Consider the following 18828-nt stretch of genomic DNA (forward strand, 5'->3'; position numbering starts at 1 on the left):
CACCATGACATTGGACATTACATCAGTGATAGCAGAACGCACATGTAAAAAATTGTTCACAAGACAATATGAACAAGGAGTTATTTATAGGGGGCACACCTGTGTCATTCATTCCTCATTGCTGATGAAACATGGTTCTCCAAGAATTTATACATATCACGTGATCTTCATACCAAGCCAACTATATGTATCCCTTTCAGACACAGTAGTCTTTTGTGCAACAGATAAATGCTATTTCTTAAACACAAAATGGGATGTAAAACCTATAATTTAGGAGGAAGGAATAATAAGGGAAGGATTGAAAGAAAGCAAACATTAATGTGAAATGCCTAGGTTTCTATTTCCTCATAGTCGGTAAATACCATCTCCACAGCCAACAACGATACCTGAGTTTTTGGACCATGGTTGGATGTAAGCAATTCCTGTCTCACATATGTCCCTTTATCCTACTAAAACCTTATTCTGAATAGCTGACCAAGGTTCTTTAAGTGAGGTTTTGGCCAAATTTCAGATTAAGATATTTTGTTTGTCGCTGATTACAGGCCTTGCTTGGGGATCTTCTTCTACAAGAATGTTACTTTTTATTTCCATGAGGTTTCAGCAATCATCCCATATTTTCTGATAGAAGCGAGCGCTTGTGGCATTTAATGGGCTCTTCTGTAGCATTCCTCTGTACATAACATGATATTGGCTGAGGTTTCTATTCTGGTATTGTTTGGAGTATTCTGAAGGTGCATAGTAGGTGTATTGATGTTCCATTGGAAACTTGGCTGGACGCTCTCCTGATCATTTTGATTTAGAACTTTCAGTTTTAATAATTGGATATGGATTTTCTGGTACATAAATGGTAACTTTTCAATGTTTTCTGGCCAGATCTCGGTTGCAAAACATTGATAAATATCATAACAAAGCTCTGTGATTTTGTGAATCGTCGGCTTTGTGATCGGAAAATAGCTTTGTACACAAGGGCCTTAGTTAAATTCCGTGAGTAAAGCCATTTTACCTTGGATCCTTCAATCCACCCTTTTTCATGTTTCTTCTCTAATTTGAGAATCAGTGCACGGTAATTCTTCATGTTTTTTCTGTAGTGTAATGTAATTCTACTTCCGTCAAAGGTAAGAGTTCTTCTCACCCGCTTCTTCATTTCATAGGCATGCCTAAAACAGCTTTTTCCTTTTTTGCCATAGTTTTTTGTTTTCTCGTTTGTGCATTATTCTTCTGTCTGGCTTCACTGTTTCTCGCTGCCTTACCAAGTAAAGATGTATGTTTATCGGCTAATGCAATTCATAATAGCTACATAATACTGAACTTTTTGCTTTGCTATTTCTGCCACTTACCTTAAGCAAGATTTTCTTGTACTTTCTTGCTTGCTGAATACCAATCTTTAAAGCTTTCACAGCCACTACGTTTTAAGGGAACAACCAGGTTTGAAAAGCGTGATGTTTCGAAATCTAATGGGCCTATTCACAAGCATACTGCAAAATGCTTTTCACAAACCTATCTGCGTAGTTTCAGACTCCATCTCTCCTATTTCTTTCTGTGAGTCGATGTTTGCCCAGACTACAGAGTCTCTGCACAAATAGGTATACATTTTAAAGGTCGGAAGGACAGAGGGGAGTAGGTGGAAAATGGGAAATACTTACTACTAAAAGGGAAAGTAATTAGAGTGGCACAATGAAGGTTTTAAGGCGGTTAATGCAGGAGTTTAGGCATAGACGTCCACCCACCAACATTACAGTAAACACAATGCTAACACTTCGACAGTTACTACAGGCTTTTTAGGAAAAGTCCTAAAACAGTAGTAAATCACTCCAGCTCAGAGCTGAAGTAAGTCCATCAAGCACCACACATGGCTAACCACTGGTACTGCAACACCCTCCCATTGAAAATAATGGTGTTACAAACTTAAATGTAAACCCCGTAAGAAATAATACTGAATTAAATTAAGTAACTTAAAAAAGTATTAATGTAAAAATCTAAAAATAGTGCATTTATTATTTGATTATAAAATAGTTTAATAATCGTTTTTTAAATCTAAAATTAATGTAACAATACATTTTAATAAAATATGTGTTTACTTTTAATTAATTCTATATATCACTTTTAATTACTAAAACATTTTAAATAACATTTGTATTTCTTTAAATGAATAAAAATTAGATTTAAGTAAATGTTTTTTTAATTAACCCTTCAGAAAAATGAGTTTAATTTAATATATTTACATTAAATATTCAGCATTAAAGATATAATTCAAAATTATTTTACCAGTGCAGTAGCATTTATTTCCTTTGTTCTGCATTTAAAACAAATATATATAGCTTACTTACATAAATACCTTACATAAAAATATTTGTACAAACGTTTTCCAAATTTTTCATTGGGTAGAAACATGTAACTCTACACTTTTTTAAAAAAAAATTATATAACAGTTTTTATTAAGAACAAACAGCAGCCTTGAAAGACATTATACAGACATCATTGGCAGAGTTACACAAGGTTTCAGCATTGTATCGCAACCTTTCGGATTACTAGGAGCACAGCGGACTACAATCTGTGGTGGCATCACACTGATTATGATGGTTACAACTGTGTGCTCGGGTCACGATAGCAAGAAAACACGCTACAGGTTCACTTATATGTCTACACTTTTGAGTAAATTTACATTTGGATTTTGTGAATAGCTAATAGTAGTAAAGTTAGTCATACGTGTAAGAGAAAATGAAATGTGTAAACTATTCAAAAGTGTAATTTATCTTGGTGAATAGACCCTCAGTATTTACAATTACCATAGACACTTACCCCGCACCTAATTTAAAACACACTGTTCAGTGGCCTCAAGTCCATAAGTGTTCTTTTACGTCATAATCTGCTGCTTTACCTCAGTTTTAAGAATTAGGTGAAAACATTCTCACTATGAATGGTTTCTGAGGTCAGTTACAAGAAGGGTACCTTTTGCCAGTTATAAATCATATGCTTGTCTTAAGTTCTGAAGCAACTGAGTTATCTCATTATACAACAGGACAATTGAACTTCACAGTTAACTGCAGCTCTTCTTTAAATGGTCTATTATAAAGAACTCCCTACTCAATCTTTTTCCTGATGCCCCATTCATAAAGGTAGCTTGTACGTTAAAGAAATATGAGTGATATTCTTTTTGTTTTTATGCTCTTAAGCAATATAGTGTCTGTCTCTTCAAATTTCTCCTGTGCATATCTTAATAATACATCAGACCTATCTCTTCCATCAAGACATGCAAAGTCAGAAGTGTATTGCCATGATTATGAGCATGAACAACTTTCTTTAAATAATTGTTTCTTCTCCAAGCGTCTGTTGTCTCTCTAATGCTTTTCATTCTCAATCGGTGCAGATCCTGAGTATTTCAACAGCTGTCATATACGTTGGTGTCAGAAAGGTTTGTGTGTAAACACTAGTTATCTCCTTTCTTGCCCCGTATTTACTTCCCCTGACAAGGGGACAACAGACACCTAAATATTTACTCTTGATGAAGAATGTCCATGAATCAATCAAGTTATGTCAGGCAAGATGTCATACTCAGTTAAGTGCTAGCTGCTGACATCACTTTACAGAGCTAAATCAGACTATTTTCCTTATGTGTCATTGGGCTCAGGGGGAATCACTCCATAAGGTCAAGAAGTAATGGTAGATTACAGATCAGGGAAATGGGATACAGGTACAGAGAAGACAATGACATACACAAGGAAAGAGCAGGCACAATACAATTAAAGTCAGAATTAGACACAGAAGGTAAGGCAACCCTAATGTGTACAAACAGCAAAAGGGACAAATAACTGGAAAACACACTGGGTTACAACAATGGTTCTACACAAATATGACTCAGAATTTCCCACAGAGATAGGAAAACTCAACATTTCTGAGCATTTTTCACTTACAGATACTCTCTCTTCAAACCCCACCAGAAAGGTGTAGAAGAAGTGATTCTGTATCTGGACCCTATGGCACAGACAAGGATTGTTCTTACATATTCAAGATAAGCCCCTTTTGGTCCAAATAGATTTATAGTGGAGCGTCTTAAAAACATAGCAATATCACACTGTCACAATTAAGGCACTGGATGCTATATGTAACGGAAGACAAAGAATGGAGAAGTGATTACCTCCTGAAATCCGGTAGCTTTTGCTGCCTCTATAACTTTGGAGCAATAAAATTGCTAACTCCCAGTTTTAGCATGTAACCAACCAAATGAAGTCTATTTGACTTATGCTGTATCTATATACCTTTTGTACTTGTGGGAGAGGCGTGGAATATAATGAAATGGAATAGTTGTCATTGCTGCCCACTTGAGTATGCTTTTTCAATATGGCGAGATTATTGTGTACAAATGTCTGCAAATAATATAGCTGTTAGACCTGTCAGCCTTAGGGTGGCCTTCCCCCAAAGGTTTTCCCTGCTTGCCTCCAATTTTGCCTAATTATGTTTGTTGAATTTAGGACTCTGAGTACTTTACCACTGCCAACCATTGCTAAAGTGCATGTACTCTCTCCCCTAAACATGGTTTGATTGACTCATCTACAATTGGCATATTTAATTTAACTATAAGTCCCTTGAAGAGTGTGTTACAATCTTCAAGTGGCTTCCCATCTACATCAGGAAAACTGTGACACAGGCGCTCATTGCTTGCAGGTTGGACTTCGGCTACGCACTCTAGGCAGGCACCACCACCAAATTCATGAGAAGACTCCAGACAATCCAGAATGCAGCAGCCAGATTGGTCCTCAACCTGCCTAATATGACCCACTCTCCTTCCAGGAAAGATGCCAATTCAAGCTCCTGACCTGCGCCAACAAATCTCTTCACAACCAAAGACCTACCTACATGAACCACTGCCTAGATTTCCACCTACTTTCCACAAACCTGCGCTCCGCTTACCTCGTCCTTGCACAGATACCATTCATCCGCCACTGCTGCAGCCGAGGACACCTCCCATCTAGCCACCAAGCCCTGGAACACTCTTCCCCTCCACCTCCATACTGCACTCTCACTAACCCACTTCAGGAAGGGACTCAAGATCTGGCTGTTCAACTGACACCGCAGCACTGCACCTGGATACCCTCGCGTGTGATAAGCCGCGATATACAAGTACTGCCTGATTGATTGACTACATGTGCCCAGGGCCAGTAATTTAAATGCTACTAGTGGACCTGTAGCACTGATTGTGCCACCTACACAATTAGCACTTTAAACATATCTCAGGCCTGCCATTGCAGAGCTCGTGTGAGCAGTTTACACTGCTATGTCGACTTGGCATTTAAAAGCCCTTGCCAAGCCTTAAACTCCACTTTTATTACATATAGGTCACCACAAAGGTAGGGCCTAGATCGCCCAAGAGGCAGGGTGCTGTATAATCAAAAGGTAGGACATGCACTTTTAAGTTCTGCATGTCCTGGTACTGAAAACCACCCAAATTTCTTTTTACCACTGTGAGGCTTACCCCTCTCACTGATTAACATTGGGAATTCCTTATTACACTTTTAAACTGTAATTCCTGATTGAGAAGGAGTAGAGGTGTCATATTTCATATCATTGGGATGGTAATGATAACTCATCTTTACTGGTAAAGTTGAATTTATCATTACCCTTTTAAAATTGCCACTTTTAGAAAGATGGTATTTTTCTGCTCTTAGCCCTGTGTCCCTGCAGCCTGTCTCCAATACACGGCTGGGGTGGGTGACAACTGAACTTGTGCATTCCCTATAGACATCCAAACACAAAGGGAGCTTAGGTGTGACTGAGTGGCCATCCAGTACCTGGTCCTCCATCCATATCATGACCCGGGGCAGGATGGGAGGCAGGAGCTGACAAACCTGAATAGACTGTGTCCTGTCCCCACACAAAGGGCTGCATACCCCCTGGTGTGAGTCTGGAGCCAGAGCTGAGAGGGCGGACCTCTGTGCACTTCAAAGCATTTCTTTGAAGTCACCCCCACTTTAAAGGTACCACTTGGTATAAGAACTGGACTTCTGACCCTCTCACTTCAGGGTACTACTGGGCCTGTGATGTACTCTGCCAGGAGGAAGACCTGCAGTGCTGCTACAAGAACTGCCCCTATGCTGGACTGCTGCTCTGGAACAAATGCTTTTCTGAATTGCTGCCCTGCTGCCAACTACCCTCTGCCTGTCTGAGGAAGGACCAGCCCCATATCACTTGAACCCAGAGTGACTCCTAGGGCATGCTGGCTTGCTAAGTCTCAGCATCATCAAATACTTCAGCTCATCCTACAACAGCACATGGACTTTTGCTTTCTAAGAGGTGCCAATCCACTCCTGGGCCCTTGAAAGTGGTTATAAGGTGCTGCTACAACCAGAACCCACTTGTCAAAGCTGTTGCGCCAATCAGAATGGTGCATCCCCTTTGACACCGGCACCCATCGCTGCTGCGAGGAAAGTGGATACCGTATTGCCGACTGTATGGCGCATCGTCCCCAATGTGGCTCAGCGTCGACTCATCACCTTCAAACCTGTGCTTCAGCAATGGTGAATCACCTTATGCTTCCTGCATCTCGGCTCTGTCAAAGACGCATCTAAGGTACTGTTCAGCTTTCCAAGCCTGGTCACTGTATCCAACCCGCACTTCATCGTGTTAGACTGAACTTTTGGATTTACCCCCCATCTAGTGCGACCAGATAGCCCCGGTTGGTGCTTTAAGCATCTAAGCACTACAGTTCCATTTAATCTTAAAAAATTCATAACTCCAGTTATACTTGTTGGATTTTTATTGTTTTGGTCCTGTTTTGTACATAAAAATAGAAGCTATTCTTCTAAACGGTGTGGACTCTTTTCATGGCGTTTTCACTGTGTTACTGTTTGAAGTGTTCCACAAATACTTTACACATTGCCTGTTAAGTTAAGTCTGCCTGTTCTGTGCCAAGCAACAAGACTGTGAGCACAGGTTAATTCATGGTGTGTATCTGACTTACCCTGACTAGGATTGTGGTTCCTGCTTGAACAGGTTGCATACCTCTACCAACCCGGAACCCAATTTCTAACAATACCACTGTGTAAGGGTATCGAACCAATTATTTTTTAAAACATTTTTATTATACTGTTTTAAGATTACTTTTTACTGAAAATAAACAAATTGAATGAAAAGGGGATTGGAATAGCATTGCACTTTCATGTACATAGGTCAGTAAACATATTTTTTCTGTAAACCCAAAAATAGTCTAGCATTATTAGGAAACATAATTTATTCAAAGTAACAAATGTTCCTCTATCTATTGCTCCTGAAAGGGGAACACCTTTGACATCCTTGCTCAAAGTATCAGTTACTTAACAATTATATGTCTGTCTTGAAACCACAGCATTTGCCCTGTTGGCAAATTTAATGAGGATGGGATCAGGTGGTAGTGCATTACTTAAGGAAGTTTGAAAATAATATGACTCAGCACCCACACATTATCAATATTTCCAGTATTGGAGGCAATATAAATTCCTGTTTGAACTACATAATGCGCAGACTCCCAGGATCATTTTCTGGATAAAATAGATTCTTTATTCATGATATTTTCCTTTAAAACATTTCTTTTCTTCTCTGATTTTGCCGTAGCCAACACATTTCGTCCAACAGGACTTCTTCAGGGCTAAAACTCCTTTTGGACAAAACGTGTTGGCTACGGCAAATTTCAGAAAAATAAATGTTTTAAATGAAAATTATCATGAATAAAGAAACTTTTTTATCAAGAAAAAGATTCTGGGAGTCTGTGCACTATCTAATTTAATCATGAATTTATACTCTTTCCAATACTGGAAATATTGATCTTGTGTGGGTAGTTCTAGACTCAAGCACCACTGTGTTTGGAATAACATTTTACCCACACATGTGTTAGGTGTAGTGTCTTTGTATCCCAGACTCTCTTTTGTAAAACGATTGCTTACGGAAAGTAAGAAGTTAATTCTGTGACAGAAACTAAACTACAATTTGTTGACTCTATCACATGTCCATATTATGTGGTTGTCAGGAGGTGGTTTATTAATTTGAGAGGGGTGAATTACTAATTTGATAAAGCAAAATTGTTTTAGCTTACTGCATAGTTCACTGAAATACTCTATTCAGTCTCTGATAACTATGGCAAAATTGGTAGCCATATTCCCGGAGAAATGCAATATTAATCAACCTTAAAGTTATGAACACAAGACAATACATTTCTCAAAAGAATTTGAATGAACAAGAAAAACACAAAATTGATAATATTGGATTAAGAAAATTGTGACTTGGGACTGGGACATTGCTATATTTTTCTTAGTTTTTCTAATGTGGCAAAGCAGGATACAATAAGAGTCCTGCACAGCCAGATAGGCTGTTTTTAAGCTCCTGCTGAAGGCTTCAATACTGGTGCCAGAAATCTCTGATTGGGACAAAGCTGGATTTTGTAGCTGTCCAGTGTGCTTCCCTGCTGAGATGAATTTGTAACCTCAAGCCTTCATCAAGTCTTAGCTTCAGAATTAGTCTTTTTTTCTGGTCCTCAGTTTTCTCTAGCAGGGCAAGGCAGGAGACTTGATCCTGTAAGGGCTTACCTGTTTTGGATACTATCTTGCAGCAGACTCCAGAGTAACTAGAAATTGAATAGTAAAAAGCTCAAAACAATACAAACCAATGTTCATTAACTGGTGAAGACACACCTTTCCTTTTTGGTGCTTTGTTCTCCAAAGGTCAGACAATGTAGTTGATTAGTGAAGTTGGAAAGGCATGCCTGGTGTCTCCTAAAGTTTCCACGTCCTTAGCGAAGGCTTCTAGGATGTATTTTTTCAGTGAGGGCTCCTTAATTTCGAGTGCAGATGACTCTCAACACAGCAGCAGGTTCTTCCACACATGACAGAGCTCTCCTTCAGACTTTGTGAACCTGTAGCAGTTAGAGAAGGCCATCTAGCTTCGCCTTGAAATGCAGTTACAGTCCCTGGATTTTCAAGTGGAGAAGACGTACGTGCTTTTTGATAGCCTGATCAGACAGAACTATATATTTTCTAAACTTTTCATCAAGGTCCACCAGTGTTCCAATGAGTTGATGGTGAAGTTTCTTTTTTAACAGTGCATTGTCCATCTATTAGTTACTACTGCTAAGCATTCAGGCAGCACAAAATATATTTTTACAAGTGTCTTTTATACTTTAGATAGCCAAAGTCCACTTATACCACTGAAGTGTGGTTACTTAAATAAAGCAGTAAAAAGGAACTTTATTCAACTTCATAACATTATTATTAGCAGGAATTTTAAAAATAGATTTTGTATTCACACTCCAGCCTCTCCATAGGAAAGTGCCACATTATCTGTGGCATACCAATCAGCTATTTGATAGCTATTAATTGCAGTGACATGGTTTTCTTCAATATTTAGCATGTCCCAGTTTTATTAATTATGCACCAAATCCTTTGGTCTTACGTGGTACACTGGGGTGACTTAGCTAATGCGTTAAAGTAGGTTTCCCTACATGGCAGAACACTTTTCTCTGACATGTGTTATAACAGTGCTTTAAAATGCAGCCAAATCACAAAGGTGTCTTTGGATGTATATGTATTAGTAATACATGTGAGTGGTGTAAGTATACAATGTAGCCCAAATGTGACATTAACTGTGCCATTTTGCCACGACCGTAGTGGAACATTAAGTAAATCATATTGGTGGAACCAATTGTATCAGATATTTTAGGAGTCCTGCACATGCACTCTGATACTTAATGGCAGTTTCACAGTAGTCAGAGTGCTAATACTTGTAAAAATAAGTTCATGCAAAATATAGAACCACTACTCAGAAAATGTGATATTGCTATTGTTGTCCAAAGTACCTTTAGCTCTATTAGATGTCAATCATTTATCAAGTACATATAAAATTAATTTCCTCATTCTCCCTGGGGTCCACTATAATTGAAATATAATGTTTTCTGGATGTACTTCAAATTCAAATTTAGATTTGTTGTAGCAATACATTTCCATGTGGTTGATCATTTGGCACAATGAATAGCCCTATTCAGGTTCAATTTTCTAGAATCTTTGAAAGAAATTCATCATTAGAACTAGAGCTGCAGTTATCACTTAAGTGGGAATCTATTATTATAACAGCTGGTAGCCTCTTGTGTTTCAGGCATGTAGAGCAATTCAGGCATGTCACTTTTAATTCTATCTTCTTTCAACCAATATTTGTTTAGATCAAAGACCTTGTAGTGTTTAATTATTGGAAGAAAAGTTAACTCTCTATGTTTTATGCCAAATTCAAGGAGAGTCTGCCAAATTATTGCTCTCATTCATTTCCCACAAAAGATTACAAGTGCTTTCAGAAACAATAAGTGGACTGGAAGAGGAATATTTTGAAACAGATATATTATTTTAGGTGACACAATCATTATAATAAGGTTTTTTTTGCCCCATATGTTAAGGTATTATCGGCCCCACCTAATGCAATTTGACTCTATAGCTACTACCACACTATCTTGACTTTTTGTAAGCAGATTCTTTGTTTCTTTTTGCAAAGAAATATTAAGTAATATTATTCCTTGACCAATTAATTGTGCAATGGGATGTCAAATAATTCAACAATACTGGGAAGAGTTCTGATTTAGCTCAATTGATTTGTTGGCCTGACAAATTACCATGCCTTTTTATATTATCTATCAGGTCAGAGCCAGAATTGTCCGGTTAAGTAAACAATTGCATGTAATTTGTTTGTTTTGAACCTTTTTACTTCTGTCAGATATTAGCTGCAATAGAGTTTCTTGCCAGGGTCAAAACAAGCACAAGGCTTTCACATGAACTCTTTTCAACACAAACTATCTGATATCACGCTGTTGATGCTCAATCGTCCATGCTCTACATAACTTAAGAAACTTAGATTAAAAGAGAAATTAGGCCAGAGTGAATTCCATATTCTTTCAACTCACCCTATTAAATTATTTCTCTGAGTCCACAGACGTTATGGCCATGGGTGCATTTCTGCCTGTATGAAGCACACTCAAATATAGTAACAACTCCATACTACCACTACTGTGTCACCCTTTTATAAATCCAATTTGAGACCTGTCAGTTTATTTCTGTATAACATTTGATTAGGAATGGTAGAGAGGAACTAATTTTTCATTAACACATTATTAATGAGTAGCAGGTAAACGGTTTTCACTTGGATACATCTTTATTGGGCTTGAGAATTAATATAGGTAGACCTTCCTGCCTATAGTTAGACAGTCCTGTCTCACAAATATAAGAATTAAAACATTTACATGACAAACAGCAATCCTGGAGCAAGCAATTTACAATATCCTTCTGTAAATCTGTCCAACTTGGTAGTTTATCCATTCTTGAGCTGGCTATAGCAGGTAATCTTTATTCAATGAAACATTCTGCTTCAAAGGTGGCAGAATTCACAGCAATAAATGTAGGAAGTTGTATATTGTTTTACAATTTTACGTTTCTATAGATGGACACATTGTTGTAAATTCTACAATTCTTCATAATAGTTGTTACATCTTCTATGGTAGAGGTTATAATGTTACTATCTTGAATTTTTGCACAGAAGATGTGATTGTCTAATGATCCTTTTTGCAATTTATTGGTCTTACATTAGCCCAAGACATCAATGTTCTCCCGGTGCACCTTACATGTAAAGAAAGTTGTCCTCCACCTTCAGCCCTAGCATAACATTGAATTCATTTCTAGGTTTTCAAAAACCTTTTATGAAGAGCGGGTATTCATCTAGGATCAAATATTTTATTCTGTCAGTGCCTGGTGTAGACTATATTAATAATGGTTTTGTTTGGGTTTGTAAAGTAATTTTGTGGCTAGGGAGTGCTGTCATTCACAGAAAATCGCTCAAGTGATCTTGGAGAGCTTTCAGGCATTTCACATTTGCTCCAATGCATTTGTTCCAGAGCAAATCTTTGTGGTTGCAAATCTGAAATACTAATTTGCAGTAGCTAAAATATTTATTTGATTTCCTGAATCTCTAATGTTTTGAATTGAAGTACACTGTAGGTCATGGATGTGTTCCCAATGTAGTTTAAGATGGGCCCAATCCTTGCTAGTATTTCAGAACAATGATTGGTAATGTAAATGAGTTCCAAGTCAACTCATTGTATGTAAATTTATCTTATGTGGATAGCCTAAAACTTGAGCATGGATCGGTCTCCCTGGGACCATCTTTCCTCATCCCTTTAAGAATGGGTTCATTGTTTTTAACTGAAAGTGAACTTATGTTCTTAAAATGACCACCATAGACAAGAACTCCTGCAGAGTGGTAACGTCAATCAATGAATTTGAGACGATGGACCCTGAGGGGTATGTAGAAGCTTGGAATGTTCAGAAATAACTTCTTCTGCTTGATGCTTGTTAGACCTTGGAAGCAGTTTGTTGCTCTGCTTTTTTTCAGCGTACATTTTGTTTGTTATTGGTGAGCACTTCTGGTCTTGTTATATTGTCCACAACATTTATGCTTAACCAGCCTAAAGCACGTGAATGGGCTTATCCATGCTATAGATATTGTAGGGTCAGTTACACACTCTTCTTGTGCAATACAGAGCTTACCGATATATAGGTGGAGTCCCTTACCACACAATTTTGATGTATATCATCTGAAATTTTTCATGTGCAGCTTCCCATCCAGCTATAGGCCAGATTATGATGATAGCCAATGGCAAACTCACCAAGTACCGCTGAAAACTATTACATCTTGTGGGTATATAATAATTTGATATTCGTGTTTAAGTAAGCTATTTTGTGTAATTGCAACAGGTTGGAAAGTCTAACCCACTTTAGCATTCAGGCGGTTATGGGCATAAGTATCATCATGCAATTACCTTGGTTTTTGTTTATGTAGACTTCAGTAATGTTTATGTAGACTTCAGCCACCCAAAAAATTTTTTTTTTTGCAGATAACCAGTACAGAGCCCTGTCAGTCTTTAGGAGGTTATTTATATGATCTTCGGTTGCAAATTTTTCAAAATGCAATACAAATCTGCTGAAGTTGGTGCATGACTTCCTGACTGTATACTAAGGGGCTGATTACGATGTAGTTAGGAAAGCATTCCCACCAAATTAGGTTAGAAATGCTTTCCAAACGATTTGTATTCAGGGAGTCCTACGGACCGATTACGTTGTGTCCGGATGCTTATGAACTTGGTTCGCTTGGACTCTCATTGACCTCAATGGGAGCCTGTGTGCCGAACGAAAAGGTGTGGTTGGGGAAAACCTTGCACCCTGTGGCGGGCCCCCCATGGTGACTGACAGACTGGGCTTGGTTGGGAAGGGTGGTCTCTTGGGTACACCCATGGGCCCCATCCGGGGACCTACGGGTGAAGGGGGGCCTGCTATGGGCCCCCCAAGACTGATTCCTACAGCTGTAAATGTCTCAGTCAAACCGATTAGTAACGGCTGTCCGAATCGGTCATCGTACTCGCTCATTCAGAAACAGTCTCCATTGGGCTGTAAGATTCGGCTCCGAATGACTCTGGCTGCCTAAATCCCATTTGGAGTTGAACTGGACAGCCCCGGCGGCTTACTTGCATCATACTCGGTCGTCCAGACGAGTGACCAATTCAGTAGAAAACAAGGGTTCCGAATCGGATTTGACAATACCGAATCCCATCCGGAGCCCATCCTAACGACATTGTAATCGGCCCCTAAATGGCCTCTTTGCAGGGGGCCATGAAATGGGATGGTATTTCCCCATACATTAAATTATCAATACCGAGGGTACCAGTTACTCCAGAGATCCAGAACATGCAGCCCACTATTAGTTGGACTCAAAATGTCCACGCAGAAATGAGGAATTACCAGAAATTGATAGTTCCTCATTTTCACCCAGACTTCACCCCAAGATTTTGGCTGCTTTTAGAAGCCAACTTTCTGAGTGAAAGTGTTTCCATAGATTTCTTAATTTCGATGCAGTTGGTAACTGCTGTTACTGCCCCATTGGAATTAGGTGACCACTCGAACTGAGGGCCTTAGTTTCTAAGAAGGTATTATCCACCAAAGATGTGCTTTATATGATGGATAAAGCATTGAGAGCTTTATAATATTTGTGAAGGTGAGGGAATAAGTTTCTGCTGAACACCCACACACTTCTCCTAAAGAGGAGACTGTTTTATTGCTGCTTGAGAATTCAACAATGTGATCAGTTTTCAGAAATACTTTGAAGGACAGTTAACTTAACATCAATCTGTAGATGCCAAACATTTAACAACCAACAACACGTTCTGTCTGCTTTAGTAAAGCAAACCCTCTGCAAAGCCTCTGTCTTTGCCATCTTTTTCAAGCAAAGCTTTGTGCAGATAAAGAAGATGGTGGACATAGAAAATGTTGCCCACTATATGGACCTAAAGGCACACCCAGACTGGAGCATGACAACTAAAGAGTAAGAAAGGGCATGACGTTCAAAGTAACGTACAAAGGAAAAACAATTCATGTGAATGGTAACAGGATGAGGACATCTCAGGATTCATATTGGATATCTCACCAATGTTTACCATATTAATTAAATGCAGGAAAGAAGTCAAGTCACCATATACAAGAACTTCTCATATCTTTTGTGCAGAAGAGTCATTCAGAAGTTTCAACCCAACTGGATCCTACCTGGTGATGCAAAGGAAATCAGACAAAGAAGATCTTAGTCAAGCAACTGGGGGCTTTCTAGAAGGCAGCATATGCCAAATGGCAAGCATCAGACGAATCTATACCGTATTAATTCAATGCAAGGAAGGAGCCAAGCCACCATCTGCAAGAACTTTACATCTGTGTTGTGCGGAAAAGTCCTTCGGAACTTCCAATACAGCTCAATGGTATCTGGATCCTACCAGGCGATTCAATCAGACAAAAGAAGGTCTTAGACAAAGTCTAGTATCTGTGGCATTCATTTGAACATTAGCAGGAGCCATCACATGCCAAAAGTCAAGCATCAGACCAGTGTTCCATATTGCCATTGATGCTGGATCACAGGTAGAACTCAGATGTTCTTACCTTTGATTCAACAAAGGGCAATTTAAGTAGAATGCTTTAGAAGATATGCCCATCTACATTTAAGACCTGTATTATTGTCCATTTAAGTAGTGTAAATGTAGTCTATGTATGTTTCATTTATAAATGTATTCTGTTCTTAGTTTCACTCATTCTGACCTTTGTTAGTAGTATTCCAAACAAATGTATGCACTTATTTAATTGTTTTATATTTGTTTTAATGAGGCAAAATAAACATCCCTTGACAGGCTCCAGGACATGTAGTGCCCAGTGCCAATTGACTGACCACCCGTCCCAGAAGGCACACTCTTAGTTTATTTTTAATGTCACAAGAGTCTCTATTTTAATAACACTTTGAGAACTTTAATATTTGTCACACGATGACCATTCAGCAACCCAACATCATTATGCTATTCTTACAGACAGCAAGTGCCTTTGCGGGGCATAATCGCACGTACAGAGCGCACTTTATGCTGTTGAATCTCTAGCCCAGTTGCCTTTCTAAAGAAACCCAAGAGACACTTGGGTTACAAAGGTTCAATGAAGTGGAAATTAATGTCTCTTTATGAGTCAATGTGAAGATTTCAGTAAATACTGTGCTAAAGCAGGTACACATAGTCTTTCCCTAAACTGACTCTTACACCAGGGAGTGTGTTTAAAGTCCATTGAGATGTTTTCATGTATCAAATAGCTATTATAAAGGGGATCCTAACATATTAGTAGGCCATGAGCACAGAAAAAGAGCTTCAGTATAATGAGGAAGTGCACAGCAGCTTCCAGGTCCCATCCAATACAGCAAAACATTTTGTTGAGAAAGGCTTGCGGTAGATGCAGAAGCCTTCTTACAAACATTTTATTGTACGCACTTTAGAAGGTCAAAAAGGCAAATCTACTAACACAACGTTTCTCTTTTTGAGGCTTTTTAAAGGAAATGTGGTTACTTTCTATTTCTATCTCATGTTCAAAAATCATTTTCCATAGCCAATTACATTTAACGCATAATCTAAACAAATTTATCAATCTAATTTATACCACAAAGTGCATTTCTCTTTTCCTCTAAACAATTTAAAATGTTTTTAGATCCTTCAGGGCGTATCTAATGTATGCAACTAGTGGATAGGCTGTTCAACAGGGAAAATTGAGTTGTGTTTTTTTAATCCTCAATTCCCAACAACCCACATTTTGTGATACTGGAAAACGCCTTACATCGGTGTCTTCATTTCTTTTACCTACAAAAAGTGTTTTGCTTGACAAAGACCCCAATGTACAACCTCCCCCACCCAACATGAAGAGCTGTAGAAAAAAACTTTTAAACTGGTATGTTAAAAATTTGATTATTGAATAGGAAAGCTTACTTGGAAATAAATTAATAGTTCCAAGAGCAAGAAGAAGAAACACTTTTTGATAAATCTTACATTTTTGGCCAATTAAAATTTACTATTTGTAAACATGTTCACAACATTTTCAAAATGTTATTGTTGCCCATGTTTCCTTCATGGAAGCTGGAAAATAGTATTGGCAGAAAGGTGCTAAACCAAGAACGAAGAGTGCTTAAAGTTGCGCTCTCATAAAGATTTTCAGTGTCTTAGAAACTGTTTGGTCGAGCTTTTTGTGAAATAAAAATCCTTAAAGAAAAGTCCGAAAAACCCTCTGGCAACTGAAATCCAAGGGCATCTGAGCTTTCAAACTGACCTACATTTTGCACACAATCCTTTCAATGGTTAATTTTCAGTTAAAGTAAGTCTAGAAACGAGCAAACATATGCAGGATAGGTGCATTTCCTACACGTTAGTCTTCAGAGAGGACAGGAGAGTCCCACAGGCTTATTTGCATGTGTGAAGCTGCCAGTAATGCAGCTGGCCTTTGTAGAAGTTTCCACATCCACCCACCACATATTAGCCATACACTACATCATTTCCTAAACTGAGACAGCAAGCCACATTCTCCAAGTTATTTCAGATAATGTCAACTTCATGCCTCAAATAACAACTATACTCTGACAGCAAGATCTTCCTTCCACTGCAGATGCCAGGTAACCCATTTGCTGTCTTTGCAGCAGTTCCCAGCTCCAGTTCCACGGACACCGCTTCCCTCATATTGCAGCAGCAGCAGCAACAGCAGCCACCCGTTCCAAGCAGCACAAGACACCATTCTTCTCCGGACGGCAGCGGCAGCATCACCATCATCATCGCCCCACTCCAGCCCCCAGAGGACACCTTCTTCGTTTCAATCACACCAGTATGCAATGACAAGCAGTATAGGACAGCATAAACCCTCTTGCAGCAGCTCGCCACTTCACTCGTCATCAGAGCACAGCTACTCACAGACTGCCGCAGCAGCTAGATACAGATCACAGAAAACCATCTTCAATTTTCCTTCGAGAGCTCCTCCCAGCACCAGAGACCCTGGTTCTCTTTCGGCAGCAGCACTCTGCTCCAGGCAAAAAGGTAACAGTTACTATATTGCTGCAGAAGCACCCAGATTCTTGCTGCAACATCCGCAGCAACCCAGTTACAGCCTAAACTCAGCACCTCCAAGATCCATATACCAGGTACAATCTGCATTTTCTCCACACACTTATGCTCTTCCAAAGTTGATAAACCACTCGCATGTTACTTCAGATGCATCCCATACTGAAAATCCAAGTAAATAATTCAATATTTTTGTAATTGAAACCATTTATAAGAACATAGTGACCAGTAATTGAGCTGGCTCCTTTAGGTTCGCGTACATTCCTGGAGTTTACAGCTGGTATCCCAACACTGGCAGACCCCACGCCCTTCTATGCAGAAATTTAGGGTTCTGTGAGTGGAACCTGCACAAACGGGTTGGGGTTCATCATGGTGCTACTTTAAAGTATTGGCAGGCAGAAATGCAGGGGACCAAGTGGACACAGATGCTGCAGCTTTTCTAAATCGAAATTTTTTAAGTATTTCAATTTCAAAATACGAACATATTGATGGGCTTGAAAAATACCTAAGTAAGAATGTTTTGTTATAAAGTGTAATTCTTTAATATTTTATAATCAATAAAAGAATAATACTGATAAATGCCAAGTGTAATTACTGTTTGTAATATTGTCAAGTAAATTAATAATGCTATTTGTTGTGAGGGGCCTTATTCCTGGCACTACAAAAAGCATGCACACACAGCTGTTTTTGGTATGTCTTTATAGCATATATATCTTGGGGATATTGCTGCAAGTTTGTTTATTTTTTATTATGACATCGCATATTAATCCAACTATCTATGCATATTAATCCAATTAACCAAGTACCATAATATGTGAATTAATATTTGTACGTGTCCAGGGAATGTGATATGTACAATTTCACAACAGCATGCCTGCTAATCAGTCTTTGTGTAACACCACACACAATTGTAAAGAACGCCAACACAATTTCTATATATATAATGACGTTGTAACACCAACAGCTATATTGTGCTTGCAAAAATGGTTATCAAGGTTGCAAGGTAATGAATCAATGAATATTTGACAAAGTTCTACTGTTATGTCAGGGAGATGGTGGTGATGTCACTCTGCCGATTATTTCATAGACCAGGGGAATCCATATGGGCTTATGTGTAGAACACCGGCAGAACATTCTTATGGTGTTTTATTTTACTTAAATTCTACCCTACAAAAAGAAAATAGTTTTTCGGTTTTTAGTGGTTAGAAAAAGGTGTATTAGTGATCCATGAGATGTCATGGGAAAGCATTAAGTGTTTTTAAAATACCCCTCACACACTAAGAATCCCTTAATGTCATGCTTCATCATAGGGATCTTCCCGTCCCTCTATGGGGTGGGGCGTGCTGCAAACCACGAATACGTGGGAGCACTTTTTTGTGAAAAAGGCT

At 38.7% G+C, this 18828-nt stretch overlaps 1 protein-coding gene across 6 annotated transcripts in view; it reads left to right on the forward strand.

Annotated features, from left to right (window-relative positions):
- BICD1 (BICD cargo adaptor 1) overlaps positions 1-18828 on the forward strand; it is a 726242-nt gene that overhangs the window by 586613 nt on the left and 120801 nt on the right. The window contains exon 8 of one of the 6 annotated variants that reach the window (XM_085652391.1): positions 17026-17837. The exons of 4 other annotated variants lie outside the window; for them this stretch is intronic. In XM_085652391.1, coding sequence (XP_085508517.1) covers positions 17026-17622 — 597 coding nt within the window. In that variant the 3' untranslated portion in view covers positions 17623-17837. Of the gene's footprint in view, positions 1-16994; positions 17838-18828 lie in introns of those variants that run through there. One more of the 6 variants, XM_085652392.1, reaches the window with a different exon arrangement.

Source organism: Triturus cristatus, chromosome 4_1, assembly GCF_964204655.1.
Source record: "Triturus cristatus chromosome 4_1, aTriCri1.1, whole genome shotgun sequence".
In the NCBI taxonomy this organism is placed as follows: Eukaryota; Metazoa; Chordata; class Amphibia; order Caudata; family Salamandridae; genus Triturus; species Triturus cristatus.